The 13,844-nt window shown below is 44.5% G+C and overlaps 1 protein-coding gene across 1 annotated transcript in view; it reads left to right on the top strand.

Annotated features, from left to right (window-relative positions):
- GRIN3A (glutamate ionotropic receptor NMDA type subunit 3A) overlaps positions 1 to 12,178 on the top strand; it is a 104,855-nt gene extending 92,677 nt beyond the window's left edge. Inside the window, exons 7-9 of the mRNA XM_034774780.1 lie at positions 4,130 to 4,294; positions 6,307 to 6,380; positions 11,493 to 12,178. Of these exons, the coding sequence (XP_034630671.1) occupies positions 4,130 to 4,294; positions 6,307 to 6,380; positions 11,493 to 11,829 (576 nt within the window). The 3' untranslated portion in view covers positions 11,830 to 12,178. The remainder of the gene's footprint in view (positions 1 to 4,129; positions 4,295 to 6,306; positions 6,381 to 11,492) is intronic.
- The last annotated feature ends 1,666 nt before the right edge of the window (positions 12,179 to 13,844 follow it).

Here is a 13,844-nt window from a genome sequence, read left to right as displayed (position 1 = left end):
TATGCTCCAATACAACTGTTAGTCTATAAGGTGCCACAGGACTCTTTGTAGCTTTTTATAGATCCAGACTAACACGGCTGCCTCTCTGATACTTGGCATTATACATAGTGAGCAGTGAAGCTTGGCGTTCTGCTATGTGGTGATGTAAAATGAGACCACAAAGTATAATACGATGCACTGTATCTCTGTTGTCTTGATTTATGTGTTGTGCAGTATAAACCACTAAGAAAATTAGCAATTTATAATAGTTCATACGCCTGTTATTGTGTTGAATCATTTCATACTCTCCAAGCCAAGGTGTGGTAATTATTTTCTCCCGCTCCTACTTGTCCTGTTTAACTTATTCCTAAAATTTATCTCTAAAGTGTGGCCTTTGATGGGTGGCTGCTTCATTGTGTTTATCTTCTTTTTATCGCCAGATGAAGTATTTTTCATGCTGGCTTTGGCATTTCATGGGCTAATAGAGAAAGATGTCTTGTTTGGGCCAATTTAAAGAACCATAAACAACAAATAACAATACATCGGAGACACCATTGCTGAGATTTCTTTTGCCTGTACCCAGCTACGCTGCGAATGAGTTCAGTAGGGCTGACAAAATATTTGGCACTACTGAGGGTCTGGCCAATCACGTTCTATTGAAGACAATGGAGCTACACTGATTTAGGCCAGCTGTGGATCACGACCAGTATATTTTTTCTGCACCTCAGTCTCAAGGGTGTTGCAATGGAACAAGAGCAAGGATGAACATTCTGGACCATTCAGTTGTCTGGCGGCGGTTGCTATTAGGACTATGATTTATTCACAAGTTTTGGTCTTTGATGGCCAGGGTTTTATTATTCTGGCCCAGATTCTCAGGTGTGACATGGCTGCTTGGCAGCCTAAAGCAGCCACAAAGCCAGCGGATCAGCCACTGAAGGATCTCTACTGCCTACAGGCTGCTGCACCACTTCATAACTGGCCATGGACACCAACACCACTTCGCATATGGCCTCCAAAAAGGGGCATATTCCCTTTCCCTTGAGGTGGAGTTTGTTTGGTTGATTTTTTTTCAGAAGGAATGTCCCCTTGTTGGGGGACATTTTTCTTTGATAAGTTTCACACTGCCATGTGATACACGAAACCATAAATCCAATTCAAAGATTGTAATCGCTGATATGTTGGCATAAAATCCTCTGTGTCTAGACACTGTTGAATGCACATTGTTGTGTTCTGAAGACCATTTTATATATTGTATAAAATTGATTTAGGACTTATATGAATCTTCAATACATTAGTTTCTTCAGAATGTTTGAAGCAAAACAATCACTGACCTAGACAAATTAGAGGATTGGGCCGAAAAAAACCTGATGAGGTTCAACAAGGACAAGTGCAGAGTCCTGCACTTAGGACGGAAGAATCCCATGCACTGCTACAGACTAGGGACCGAATGGCTAGGTAGCAGTTCTGCAGAAAAGGACGTAGGGGTCACAGTGGACGAGAAGCTGGATATGAGTCAACAGTGTGCTCTTGTTGCCAAGAAGGCTAACGGCATTTTGGGCTGTATAAGTAGGGGCATTGCCAGCAGATCGAGGAACGTGATCGTTCCCCTCTATTCGACATTGGTGAGGCCTCATCTGGAATATTGTGTCCAGTTTTGGGCCCCACACTACAAGAAGGATGTGGAAAAATTGGAAAGAGTCCAGCGGAGGGCAACAAAAATGATTAGGGGTCTGGAGCACATGACTTATGAGGAGAGGCTGAGGGAACTGGGATTGTTTAGTCTCCAGAAGAGAAGAATGAGGGGGGATTTGATAGCAGCCTTCAACTACCTGAAGGGGGGTTCCAAAGTGGATGGAGCTCGGCTGTTCTCAGTGGTGGCAGATGACAGAACAAGGAGCAATGGTCTCAAGTTGCAGTGTGGGAGGTCCAGGTTGGATATCAGGAAAAACTATTTCACTAGGCGGGTGGTGAAACACTGGAATGCGTTACCTAGGGAGGTGGTGGAGTCTCCTTCCTTGGAGGTTTTTAAGGCCCGGCTTGACAAAGCCCTGGTTTGGATGATTTAGCTGGGAATTGGTCCTGCTTTGAGCAGGGGGTTGGACTAGATGACCTCTTGAGGTCCCTTCCAACTCTGATATTCTATGATTCTCAAAGAGGGGGAAAAAGAGAACAGGTAATTGAGATGGTCTGGATCTGTTGTTAAAGTCCAATCCCATTTCATCCCAGGTTGGGTTTGTGGTTCAACTGGAGCCAGTAGAGATGGCAAGGTCATCTGGGTCCCTCTCTCTGGCCTGGTTAAGACATCTCTCAGGATCATGATGACAAAGACCGGGGATCCCAGGAGAGAGTAGGGGTAGCATCCATGATGGTGAAGCTTTTAGCTTACGGCCTTTTAGCTACTCCCAAAGATGCTGCTAAGTTTTTCATGATCCTTCCTGTTTTGCAATTATTTTCTTTAGAAGAATCGTTTCTACTCCCTGTTATAGCACCTGGAACCGCTGATTCATCAGTAGAGTCACATTGTTCCTAGAAATTCTGCCCAGCGGCACGTTGAGTAAGTAGGTAGCTTTCAGCAGAGAACCCCAAATACATGGATCATCCCAATGCTGGATAGCACTGGTCACATACTTGTGTGGCAATGAAGCTCCGCATTTGCAAAATGCTCCAATCCAGCAGGGTGACTTGCTTAGGATTTATTGCCTATTTGAGGCACTTCTGACCTTGTATCATTGTGCTTCAAAACACTGAAAAAGGAAAGACTCCACTACAAATCTCCTGAAACAAAATGCATAGGGACACCCTCCAGCACTAAGCATCAGTGGATTTGGCACTAATCCACTACTGTTTTGGAAATGTCATTGTAACCCTAAAAGAAACCCCAAGAATGTATCCAAAGATTAATCTAGGGACTTGTCCAGACAAGTGAAATTTGCACTTGGATCTAGTTATAGCAATGCAAAACACCCCAGCATAGACAGGGCCTAACACTCCAGGGTTATATAATATCCCCCAAAGTGTGTGAATTAAAGACACACAGTCCTACCTCTCTATTGGAAATCCAGAGTTAGCTAACCTGTATATTCTGTTCTTCTGTTTACAGCCATAGGGAATCTCTTTTTAATGGATGGGCACTGATTTTTATTCTTGGCAATATTCCTTAGCTGGTTTGGGGGCAATGATTAAAGAACAGACATAATATTCCCTATCACACCAAAGACTATAACATGAAGGAACCGCATTGGCCCCATGTGGTTCAAATAACCACGTATATAGACGTGACTAAGTAATACTGAATATACACAACATGCAAGGTCTAGCCCCCTTCCCCACTACACACACACACACACCCACACACACACCCCTTGATTTCGAAAACTTAGAACACAGCAAGCACCACTAGAGGGCTCACAAACTAAAACGAATTCTACCCACTTCCTATAAACTACAGGGTGGGGGAGAAAATTGTTCCTCTTTTCCTTAACTGCAGTCAACTTTCATGCCTATGAAATGAGGATGGATATGCAGCTTAGTTGCATCCGAAGAAGTGGGCTGTAGTCCACGAAAGCTTATGCTCTAATAAATTTGTTAGTCTCTAAGGTGCCACAAGTACTCCTGTTCTTCTTTTTAGTTAATTAAGGGAGTTGAGGCTGCCATGAATATGACATCTACTTGCAGTTTCTCCTTGATTACTTCCCTGTTTTGCGCTTAGAAAATCATTACCATTGCCTTTAAAAACCAAAAACAACCACTAACGATCACTCTTGACTCTCTGCTGACTAAAGCCTTGGTCCTTGATCCTTGGATGATGTTCGGCCAAGCAGTGCTAGTATTTCCAGATTATAGCATAGCTACCACTGGTATAGGATTCTCATATGTGCCACTAATCTAATTTTCCCAGGAAAAAACATCAGTGGCGCAGATTCACATTTACATCAAGGTCCCTCTTCACCACCCTGACAGTGCAAAGAACCTTAAGGCAGCCAGGGTGGTATAAAGGGGCCTTAGTATGAATGAGAATCAGTCCATTATCCACCTATTATGATTTGGCTAATGCATGCTCACTGAGAGGATATTTACGCATTTGAAAATGCAACGTGTACTATGTATATTAAAGTACACCAAGAGGGCATTTTATTTTTATTTTGCACAGACACTGCAAATGGGCATTAACCACTTCTCCGGACTCTTTGTGATGTTATGCGTTGGATTTGTCTTATCCATTCTCACCACCATTGGAGAACATGTAGTACACAGACTGGTCCTACCACGAATCAAAAAGAAATCCAAGCTGAAATACTGGCTCCATACAAGCCAGGTACGTATTCGAGAGGCTTGCTGGTAATTCCATCAAATGTTTCCAGAGCTGTTCAGTAAAAGCCTGATCCAAGGCCACTGAAGTCAATGGAAATTCTACCGTTGGTTTCAATGGGCATTGACTCTGGCCTAGATTATTATTAGTAGCTTTGCTCTTCTAACAGAACCTGTTGCAATTGACGTTGGTGCAAATTTTACCAATGACTTCGGTCGGAGCAGGTCCAGTGTCTCTAGCACCCCTTCTGTTATTGAGTATCAAGGGGAACCAATTAAAGATTATCAATGTTATTTCTCAGACCAGTCAATCACTCTCTAATGATGAGGGGGAGGAAGTAGACACTGGGATGGCCCCGCAGGCAAAGTTTTCAAAGTAGCCTCCAAGCGGGCTAGGTAGCTCAGAGGAGTGATGATGGTGATGCACATTGGCAAGAGAAGTCCAGACTTCCACATACGCTGCTCAATATACAGCAGCACTGAAAATGGGAGACCTTATTTTCATTTACATTAAGGCCCCTTAGTAGTATAAAGAGGCCTTAGTACAAATAAGAATCTAGGCCAGCATGTTTGGACTAAAAATGGGATAGAAAACAATGTAGGAAATTATACAACAACACTACCAGTAGATATGGAATAATGGTACAATTTTATCTGGAGTTGGTGTTTAATTTGGTCCTGCCACTGTCAGGAAGTCACAGAAGAGGTCCAGAGAAGGTCAATGATGGTTAGAGTTAGAAGGATGCTAGGGACTACATATGAGAGTTTGAGATCAAGATTATTTAACATTGAAAAGAGAAGCATCAGAGGGGACTTGAAATATTCGCAATTACAAAGTACATATTGTAAACTGAAACACCCCCCCCCTTCTTTTTGCTTCTCAATCGCTGCTGTTTTATAACCCAAACACTGCACAGTCGGCTTTCTGTGCTAGCTGCATTGTGAGACTGCCTTTCCCAAGGTGAGCAGGGTCAGTCTTGTGGTATTTTCCCCCCTTCTTTCCCCCATGAATGTTTGTATCTTATTTTTCCATATGCCAGAGGAAGATGGCATCTCTAGCCCTACCACATTCTAGAGGTGATCATAGGAGCCATCCTGGAAACTCCTGGGCTGTATTTCTGTATACGATTGAGCGAAGGCAGCGTTTGCTAGAACGTAGAGATTGCCTCTGTCCATTCTATCAGGTCCTCAGCTGATGTATCACCAGGCACTATCATTGACCTTAACTGAGCTACGTCATCTTACACCAACTGAGGATCTCTCCTAGAGTGAACTGACTCCAGCAACAAGTTGAATTCTGTCAGTAGCACAGAGCAAGTTATAAAGGAGAATGGCTGTGGACCTTTGTATCTTACACAGCACTAGTCAGGTGAAAGCATTTTGAGGAAGACCTCGTTTGGTTGTCTGAGGACTGAGTCATTGTTGGAAGGTCCAAATTCAGCGAAGACAACCGTTTATCTGTAAATACAAGAATATGAAAAGAGAGAGGGGGGGAGGGTTGTTGTTCTTCAGTGTGTGTTTGTTTTCTTAAAGACACACAACTCATTTGTGTAAAAAGCCTGAACCAAAACCCGTTGAGCTTTGGGACAGTTTGAATTTTAATATGCTACAAACTAGCATGAATTCTAAGTAACATCTTGTTTATCAGTATATTGATTCCCAAGCTTTCTATGTATCTATAAAAATGTGGGTTCGCCTCCTTTGACACAGTGCTTGTAATAAAGTGGGGGAAATATATTTATCTTTCTGCCTTGGGGTATCTTATCTAATGGATACATTACTTTCTGGTAGACAGTCTTTAAAAAAAGTGTACATCAGGAAATCAACACCTCTTGCTCCAGAAATAGGAGACCTTTATGACAATGAATAGGAGCTGGGCATTGGGTTTGTATCCCGGAATGTGCAAAATAAGAAGCTACATTCAGGTGGAATCCACACAAAGACAGTCGTTTGCCTGCCCCCAGAGGTGGGGGCTCTTTTTTCTTGTGTTTAATTACTCCCCTGTTTCACTTCTTCTAGAGATTGCATCGCGCGTTAAACAGTTCATTCACTGAGGACAAACACCAACCCAAGACAAAAAGAGTAGAAAAGAGGTAAGTTGTGCGTGTTTTTTTTTTTTTTTTTTTATTTAAAGGGCTTATTTTGAAACTAGATCTGTTGGAACTGGATATCGGACCATGAACTTAAATGTCTCCCAGAGATAAAGATAAATCAAGAGAGAAAAATGGTACTTTGACTATTAGCTAACAATATTGTTACAGGCTGAAGTTCTTTAGATGCCCAAAGAGAAGCGGAAAATGGATATTTATTAGTTTAATATAGAGCTACATAGATTCCCTAGTATTTTTTATCCACACTGCAGTCATAAATCCAAAACCCAAATACCAGCCCCCATGCTCATTGCCAGCTGTGAAGCTAAGCATACCTTAAGTGTAACTTGTTCTAGTCCTAAAATGGTCAAATAGCATACAGGGCAATCCCTTCTCCCAGGAATCTCAGCTCAGCCCAGGTCACAGGGAGCAACTCCACCTCAGGCATTGACTCTAATTAGAGACCAACTCAGAGAGCAAACTCCCCTCCTGTTTCACAGCTGCATGTCTCCAGAAGCTGTTTCTACAAAGAACATTGCATAATCAAAGACAATACAACAGCACATCTTCCTAAGACTAAACACTTGCTCACACACTAAGAAAAAGAATTTGAAAGATGATGGTACATCTACACCACAAACGAAGGTGTGATTGTAGCATGGGCAGGCATACATGCGCTAGCTTTAATCTAGCGAACAAGAGTAGTGAAGATTTAACACACAGACCCTGCCATGGGCAGCAACCTAAAGTCCTCAGTGGGCTCATAATGATGGGACTATCCCCTGCCACCATTTCTTCACTACTGTTTTTTTTAGCCCACCTAGCTCAATTCAAGCTAGCAAGGATATGGCTACCTGTTACAGTCACACCTTCATTTGTGGTATAGACATATCCGTCATGCAACAGCACCACCTAGTGACACCGGTCATAACAATACCATCTTTTTGATGTGGTACTGCTAGAAAATACTTCTAGATAGCAGCATTCCTTCTCTACAGAGGAGTACAGATGCAGAGAGATGTCAAGATAGCACCCTGCCCACTTACAGCAAAAATCTCCATGAGTAGCATCCGGGAAAGATCCTCTCTGTGGCCACGATCAAAGCACTTACCCATGGGTTTTGTTAAATTTTGGTGCCACAGAAATGACACCAAGAAAAAATTCTTGGTTGATTGACAGATGAGAGAGGGTCAGCCTCCACAACACCCCACATCTGGCCTCCTCAGCACCCCCAGGCAGGCAGGCCACTAATAACAAACTGATAATAATCCCAAAGAAAACACAGAACAAAAAGGTCCTTCCCTTTTCCTGGGTTACCCTTCCCTCTCGTACAGCAATAACCCTCCAGACTTTCTCCTTGGAGGCCCAGCTCCTGCCCAAGTGGCTCAGCTTCAGGGCTTCCTCCCTGGAGTCCTTCCCCGACTCTGGGACTCCACAGGCTGGATCCGTATTCCCAGGGTACCTGCAGACTTTCTACCTGGGGTCTGACTCTCTCCAGGGTCTACTACAGGAGCTGTCTCCTCTCCTGCTGTACTTTCCTTCCCAGCAAAACTCTCCCCGTCCTTTACAGAAATCACTCAACTCCTTCTCGGGGCGGTCTGATAATTGACTGCAGCCTTCTGATCAGGATCAGCTACAGGGCTACCTGATCATAGAATCATAGAACATCAGGGTTGGAAGGGACCTCAGGAGGTCATCTAGTCCTACCCCCTGCTCAAAGTAGGACCAATTCCCAGCTAAATCATCCCAGCCAGGGCTTTGTCAAGCCTGACCTTAAAAACCTCTAAGGAAGGAGATTCCACCACCTCCTTAGGTAACCCATTCCAGTGCTTCACCACCCTCCTAGTGAAAAAGTTTTTCCTAATATCCAACCTAAACCTCCCCCACTGCAACTTGAGACCATTGCTCTTTGTTCTGTCATCTGCTACCACTGAGAACAGTCTAGATCCATCCTCTTTGGAACCCCCTTTCAGGTAGTTGAATGTAGCTATCAAATCCCCCCTCATTCTTCTTTTCTGCAGACTAAACAATCTCACTTCCCTCAGCCTCTCCTCATAACTCATGTGCTCCAGCCCCCTAATCATTTTTCTTGCCCTCCGCTGGACTCTTTCCAATTTTTCCACATCCTTCTTGTGGTGTGGGGCCCAAAACGGGACACAATACTCCAGATGAGGCCTCACCAATATCGAATAGAGGGGAAACGATCACGTCCCTCGATCTGCTGGCAATGCCCCAACTTATACAGCCCAAAATGCTATTAGCCTTCTTGGCAACAAGGGCGCACTGTTGACTCATATCCAGCTTCTCGTCCACTCTAACCCCTAGGTCCTTTTCTGCAGAACTGCTGCCTAGCCACTCGGTCCCTAGTCTGTAGCAGTGCATGGGATTCTTCCATCCTAAGTGCAGGACTCTGCACTTGTCCTTGTTGAACCTCATCAGGTTTCTTTTGGCCCAATCCTCTAATTTGTCTAGGTCCCTCTGTATCCGATCCCTACCCTCCAGCGTATCTACCACTCTATCCACCCCAGGCAAGGTTGCCTGACTCCCTTGGAAGAGCCAGCCAGTCTCTCTCTCTACTGGCCACACTCTTCCTCTGTCTCCTCCCCATAACAAGCCCAGTTTGACCCCAAGACAGTTTCATCAATCCAAACGCACAACTTTCAGAGGCACGAGCTGCTTTCCGAAGCCGACTGGTGCAAAATAAACGTCGTGCTGCTCACACCACCAAGGCCCTGACTCTTCCACAGGATGTTTTTTTATATAAAGGCACTTTTGCCATCTCTAATTAGAACCCTACTAGCAACCAGCCTGTTCAAAAACACTTGTGTTTAATCAAGCCTTTAACTGCACTGTGGACGGGACCCTGGTGAATTCAATTCAAGGCTCCCAATAACCTGGAACGCAGCTGTAATGAGTCCTAATATTGGAAGGGACAGAGCTGAGCTCCCCAATTAATTAGATGAGAACACTCTCTTATTCCTCCAGGCGGCTGTCCTCTTTCAAATGGTCAGAAAGGGAAAAGCGATGGGATTAAACTTGTGTTGTGTTATTTCCCTCGAGAGGGTCCTATGATATCTTCTTCAGGAATCATTTTCAGAAAGGCTCTTTTAACACAGTGCCTGCAGACCTGCACATTCTCACACTCTGCCTGCAAGGGGTTCCATTTACACCTGCCTCGAGCACAGCGCCCGCTTACTTCCAACTCTAAATGGGTGAGCCCATGACCGGCGCCTGCCTCCGTCCCCTCTTCACACTCCCCGCCACCACGAGCAGCACCCGGCGAGCCCTCTGAAGGCTCTTTTTGTGTTGGGTTGTAAGAGGCGGGAAAGATAGAGGCAGTCACTCATGAGTGCTATTCCTAAATACACCCAGAATGCAGGACACGGCTACCTGCTTCATCTGGGGTGTTCCTGAGAAGGAGTGCGCCATAACCTGCACCAACCAGCTGCCCATTGATTTCTGGGTGTGATCGAAAGTGATGGAGTCATGCTGTGGTTTAAAGCCTGAAATGGGTTGGGACCACTTCTTTTCCCGTCCAATACTGCACCAGTGGAGGGAAAGTGAAGCTCCCAGCGAACAGTTCCTGATTGGACGGTGAATGTACTGGAGGCGGAATGCCATCAGTGAGATGTCTGCCACAATAGGTCCATTTCCCATTTATTCCCTGTTACACCACATGCAGCTCACTCTGTTCTTCTTGGCTTTTCCTGGCAGAGGGAGGAATGGCTGGCTGACGGTGGCAGGAGTGGGATTTGCGAAGGTTTTTGCACTCAGTCTCTTTGTCACATTGCAGTTGGTAAAATGTTTGTATGTACACCTAGAGCATTGGGCTGAGCATGTTTCAATGAACTGAAAGAAGGAAAGAAAAGAAACTTACAAAATGCTTTTAACTTTTCACTCAAGCTGATATATCAGATCCATAGACAGTTTTCCTTTTAAAAGCAGGCTAGTTAGACAATCCCCGTCAGCCCTCCTCAGCTTTGATCCCATACGAGATCAGTGTGACATACTCCGCTTTTTCATGTTCCTGATTTTCACTGGCTCTGGTTTTATTGAGACTGAAGATAATCCCAAATCACCAAATTGCAATCTGGCTCCAAATTTCTAATGTCTCAACGGCCAGGAGTGTTCAGATGCAGGGGTTTGGTTCAGTCCGTTATCAGAATTAGGAGCCAGCTGCAAAAGTCAGATCCAGATCTGGATTTGGATAAAGAAACTCCCAGTGTTTGGGGATTTGGGGGACCCTGGGTTTCAGTTTGGGTCCATCCCTAATAAGAATGATTCACCCTTCCACATCTCCTGTTATAGCAAGTCATTTGGGTACTCAGGTAGATTTCATTTGCTAAATAAGTCAGTGTCTTTCTCACAGCAGGCATCTTTGGTAGCATGGAAAACTTCAAGACTGAATCACTGAAGTTCTCTAGTAGCTGGGCCACAGTGGTTTCCAAGCAGTTAGGGGGTCTGGCAGATTGGCTTCGTCTGATCATTTGAGACACCCTGTGGGAGCATCTAGGATGCAGTGCCACTGCAAATTTCTCTGCCAGTGGGAGCCACATATTAGAAGTTCCTTATTTGTCTACTTAGCAACTCAAGTTCACCGAAGAGGCATGGTACATGGTTTAGTGATCTGAGAAGGGGCATGGGCACCAGGACTTCTGGAGATCTAGACATTGCTCTGACATTCGCTATGGCCTTGGGCAAATGAACCTCTTCATCATCTGTAAAATGGTGTCTGTAAATGGGACATGATGGTATTTACCTCCTTCACTGTGGCCGGGGGAAGATTAATCAGTCATTGTTTTTAAGCCCTTTGAAGATGCAAAGTGCTATATAAATTCCTGCATGTTCAGATTTTTCCTCATCAGCCAAAATGATTTGTGCCGGCCAGAAGGTTAATCAAAAAAAGGTTAATCAGGTCAGCTGAGCTTTTTGGAGTCACGGCCCTTCTGTAAAGCCATTTTTGGGGAAATAAATCGAAATGCCGGTGAGGTCTGAAATGCAGCTCAGGTATTTAATGGTGGATATTGCACAGGCGGGGAATGCTGGGCAGGCCTCAGGGAAAAGCCCTTTCTGCAACTGTTATGGTTTCATTTTAAAGAGTGATTCTTTGTGCAGGTCCAACACAGGTAACAGCCAGCATGCGGTGTGGAACACTGCCAACCCAGGCAACTGTCACCGGAGGAAATACATATGCGGTGAGGAAGGGCAAAACGAAGTGACCCTCAGACAGCACCAAGACATACCCCTACCCCAACTGAGGGGAGAGACTCCAGCACCCCTGACAACGAATGGGAAAGCAGATCCCCTGAATATTGCTAGGACCTCAGTGATCCAAGAGCTCACTGAATTAGAGAAGCAGATTCAAGCAATCAAGCAGGAGCTGCAGCTAGCCATGAAGAGAAAAACTGAGCTGGAAGAGTATCAGAGGACAAACAGGACTGCAGAGCCCTAGGCCACCACACCTCCGGCCCCCTGTACAATTTGCAATGCACTTTTGTAAAGCCAGAAAAGAGACCTGGGAATAAAAAGAGCAATATGTTCTTCATAAAGCCTCCGTCCTGCAAAGCAGACACTGCATCAGCAGCGGGAAACTTATTCCTGGTTCCTAGAACAGTTCTGGTTCTTTCATAAGACTGAATCTCTCATTCGTTCCGTGAACATCTAAAGGGTAGCATCGCACTAGAAGAGCTGCGAGCATCCAGACTGCACCCGTCCTGTTTCCTTCAAATGGCAGTAAAACAAAAAGTTTCCACTTTTTAGCCCTTTCTGTGCATTAATTAAAAAAAATTCTAAAATGGTCAGCAGCTCGTGTCCCTTGTTGGGGGGGGGGAGTGGGAGAGAGAGAGAGAGAGAAAGTAAAGGACCTGATGCCCATTTACAATAAGGCCCCTAAGGGACTGCACCGTGAGTACCAGAGCAGCGTCAAGGAACCTTAGCGTAAGAGAGAATCAGACCTGTCATTTTAAGGGAATTTATTATGAACGCATCTCTCTGAAATGGTTTGCTTCTTGGATTTTGACGATGGGGAGAAGTAGTTTAAGCTATTCAGCAACTAAATAGATAGTACATCAGCCTAAGTGATAGTGCCATCAAATAATCTTTATCTAAACAGGATTTCTATTAACTTTTAAATAATGCTTGACCACACACCCTTTGGGACAACAGCCTGTGTGATGTAGACAATGTTTTTAATGTCTTATTTAGTACAGGCCATGGCAGCCCAAGAACCGATGGATTATTCCCAGTGCACAGCACATCCAGAAGTGGATGGATTCTAATCATCTCATACCTGGCTAGCATTCAGTCTTTTTGCAAAGTAAGCTGTAATTATAGATCTTAACCTAAGTATGCTTTTTCAAGCCTTTCTTTGAATGACAGATATTTTGGGAGGCAGTGGGGGTAGGTGGTCCTTGATTAAGATGCTGCTTTGGTGGGCTGAACTCAAGTTGATGTGCCTACAGTCAATCAAACCAGTGGCTGATATTATATTTAACATTTATATTAGGCCTGATTTTCTGCTGTTTAGTCAGCCGCTGTTAATTCAGAGTAGCAGTGCCATAGAGAAATCAGGCCCACTGGCCCTGATCCTGCAATGATCTCTATATGAGAAGACCCTTCATCTGCCCAGAACTTCACAGGGCTCCATGTGCAAGCGGAGTGCTTTAGATGTGCAAGGAGTGGCAGCTCAGCTGTCCCCACTCAAGGAATTGGGGGTAAATCAGTCAGAGTTTGACCACTGACTTCAATGGTGTGAGTGTGAGCAAAGTTAGGCTAACTGAGTGCTTTTGAAAAATCCCACTATAGACGACAAAGTTCTTCAGGACAGGGATTGACTTCTCAAAGGGTGGGATTTCTGGAACTGTTAGCAGCCACAGTTCCAACTGTAGGAAGTGGGAGACACGGGTAACCAGCATCTCTGAAAATCAGGCCTTACCTAAATAAAAACAAATGAGGGATGGGGGAAAGGAGGCAAGCAAAGCAACTGAAGTGATTTATCACACATCACAGCATGACCACGCTCAGTGTCACGTGGTCTTACCTTTTAAGCAAACCACACTGTTTCCTTATTTTGCAAAAGAGACAACTGGAAAAGGAAGGGTAGAAGCCATCATGGTGACATGAGGAGAAATTTTGTTCTACCTAGGCTAGTGACTAGGAATATTTTAATTGAGGGGGCACAGTGAAGCTGTCGGTGTAGGATCAGGGCCTTATTTACTTTCACCACTGAAACTATGTAGGTTAATGTTTGCACATCCATCAGCTCCAATAGCGGTCAGCTTGTCTTTCTAGTTCTTATACACTAATACGCTGCTGAAAATCTTTGGGTTAACAGCAGTGCAGACTGGCGCTGGCTGAAAGATTCCATCAAGGCTGTTTTGACAGAAAACTGTATTTTTCAATTAAACAAAATCTGGGGGGGAAGGGGGGAGGAAGTCTGCTTTCTGCTGTAAACTTCACATTTGTGCA

This window comes from Trachemys scripta, chromosome 6 (assembly GCF_013100865.1).
Source record: "Trachemys scripta elegans isolate TJP31775 chromosome 6, CAS_Tse_1.0, whole genome shotgun sequence".
NCBI lineage: Eukaryota > Metazoa > Chordata > Testudines > Emydidae > Trachemys > Trachemys scripta.
Note: the sequence above shows the minus strand (reverse complement) of the source record. Positions and strands in the feature narration are given on the sequence as shown.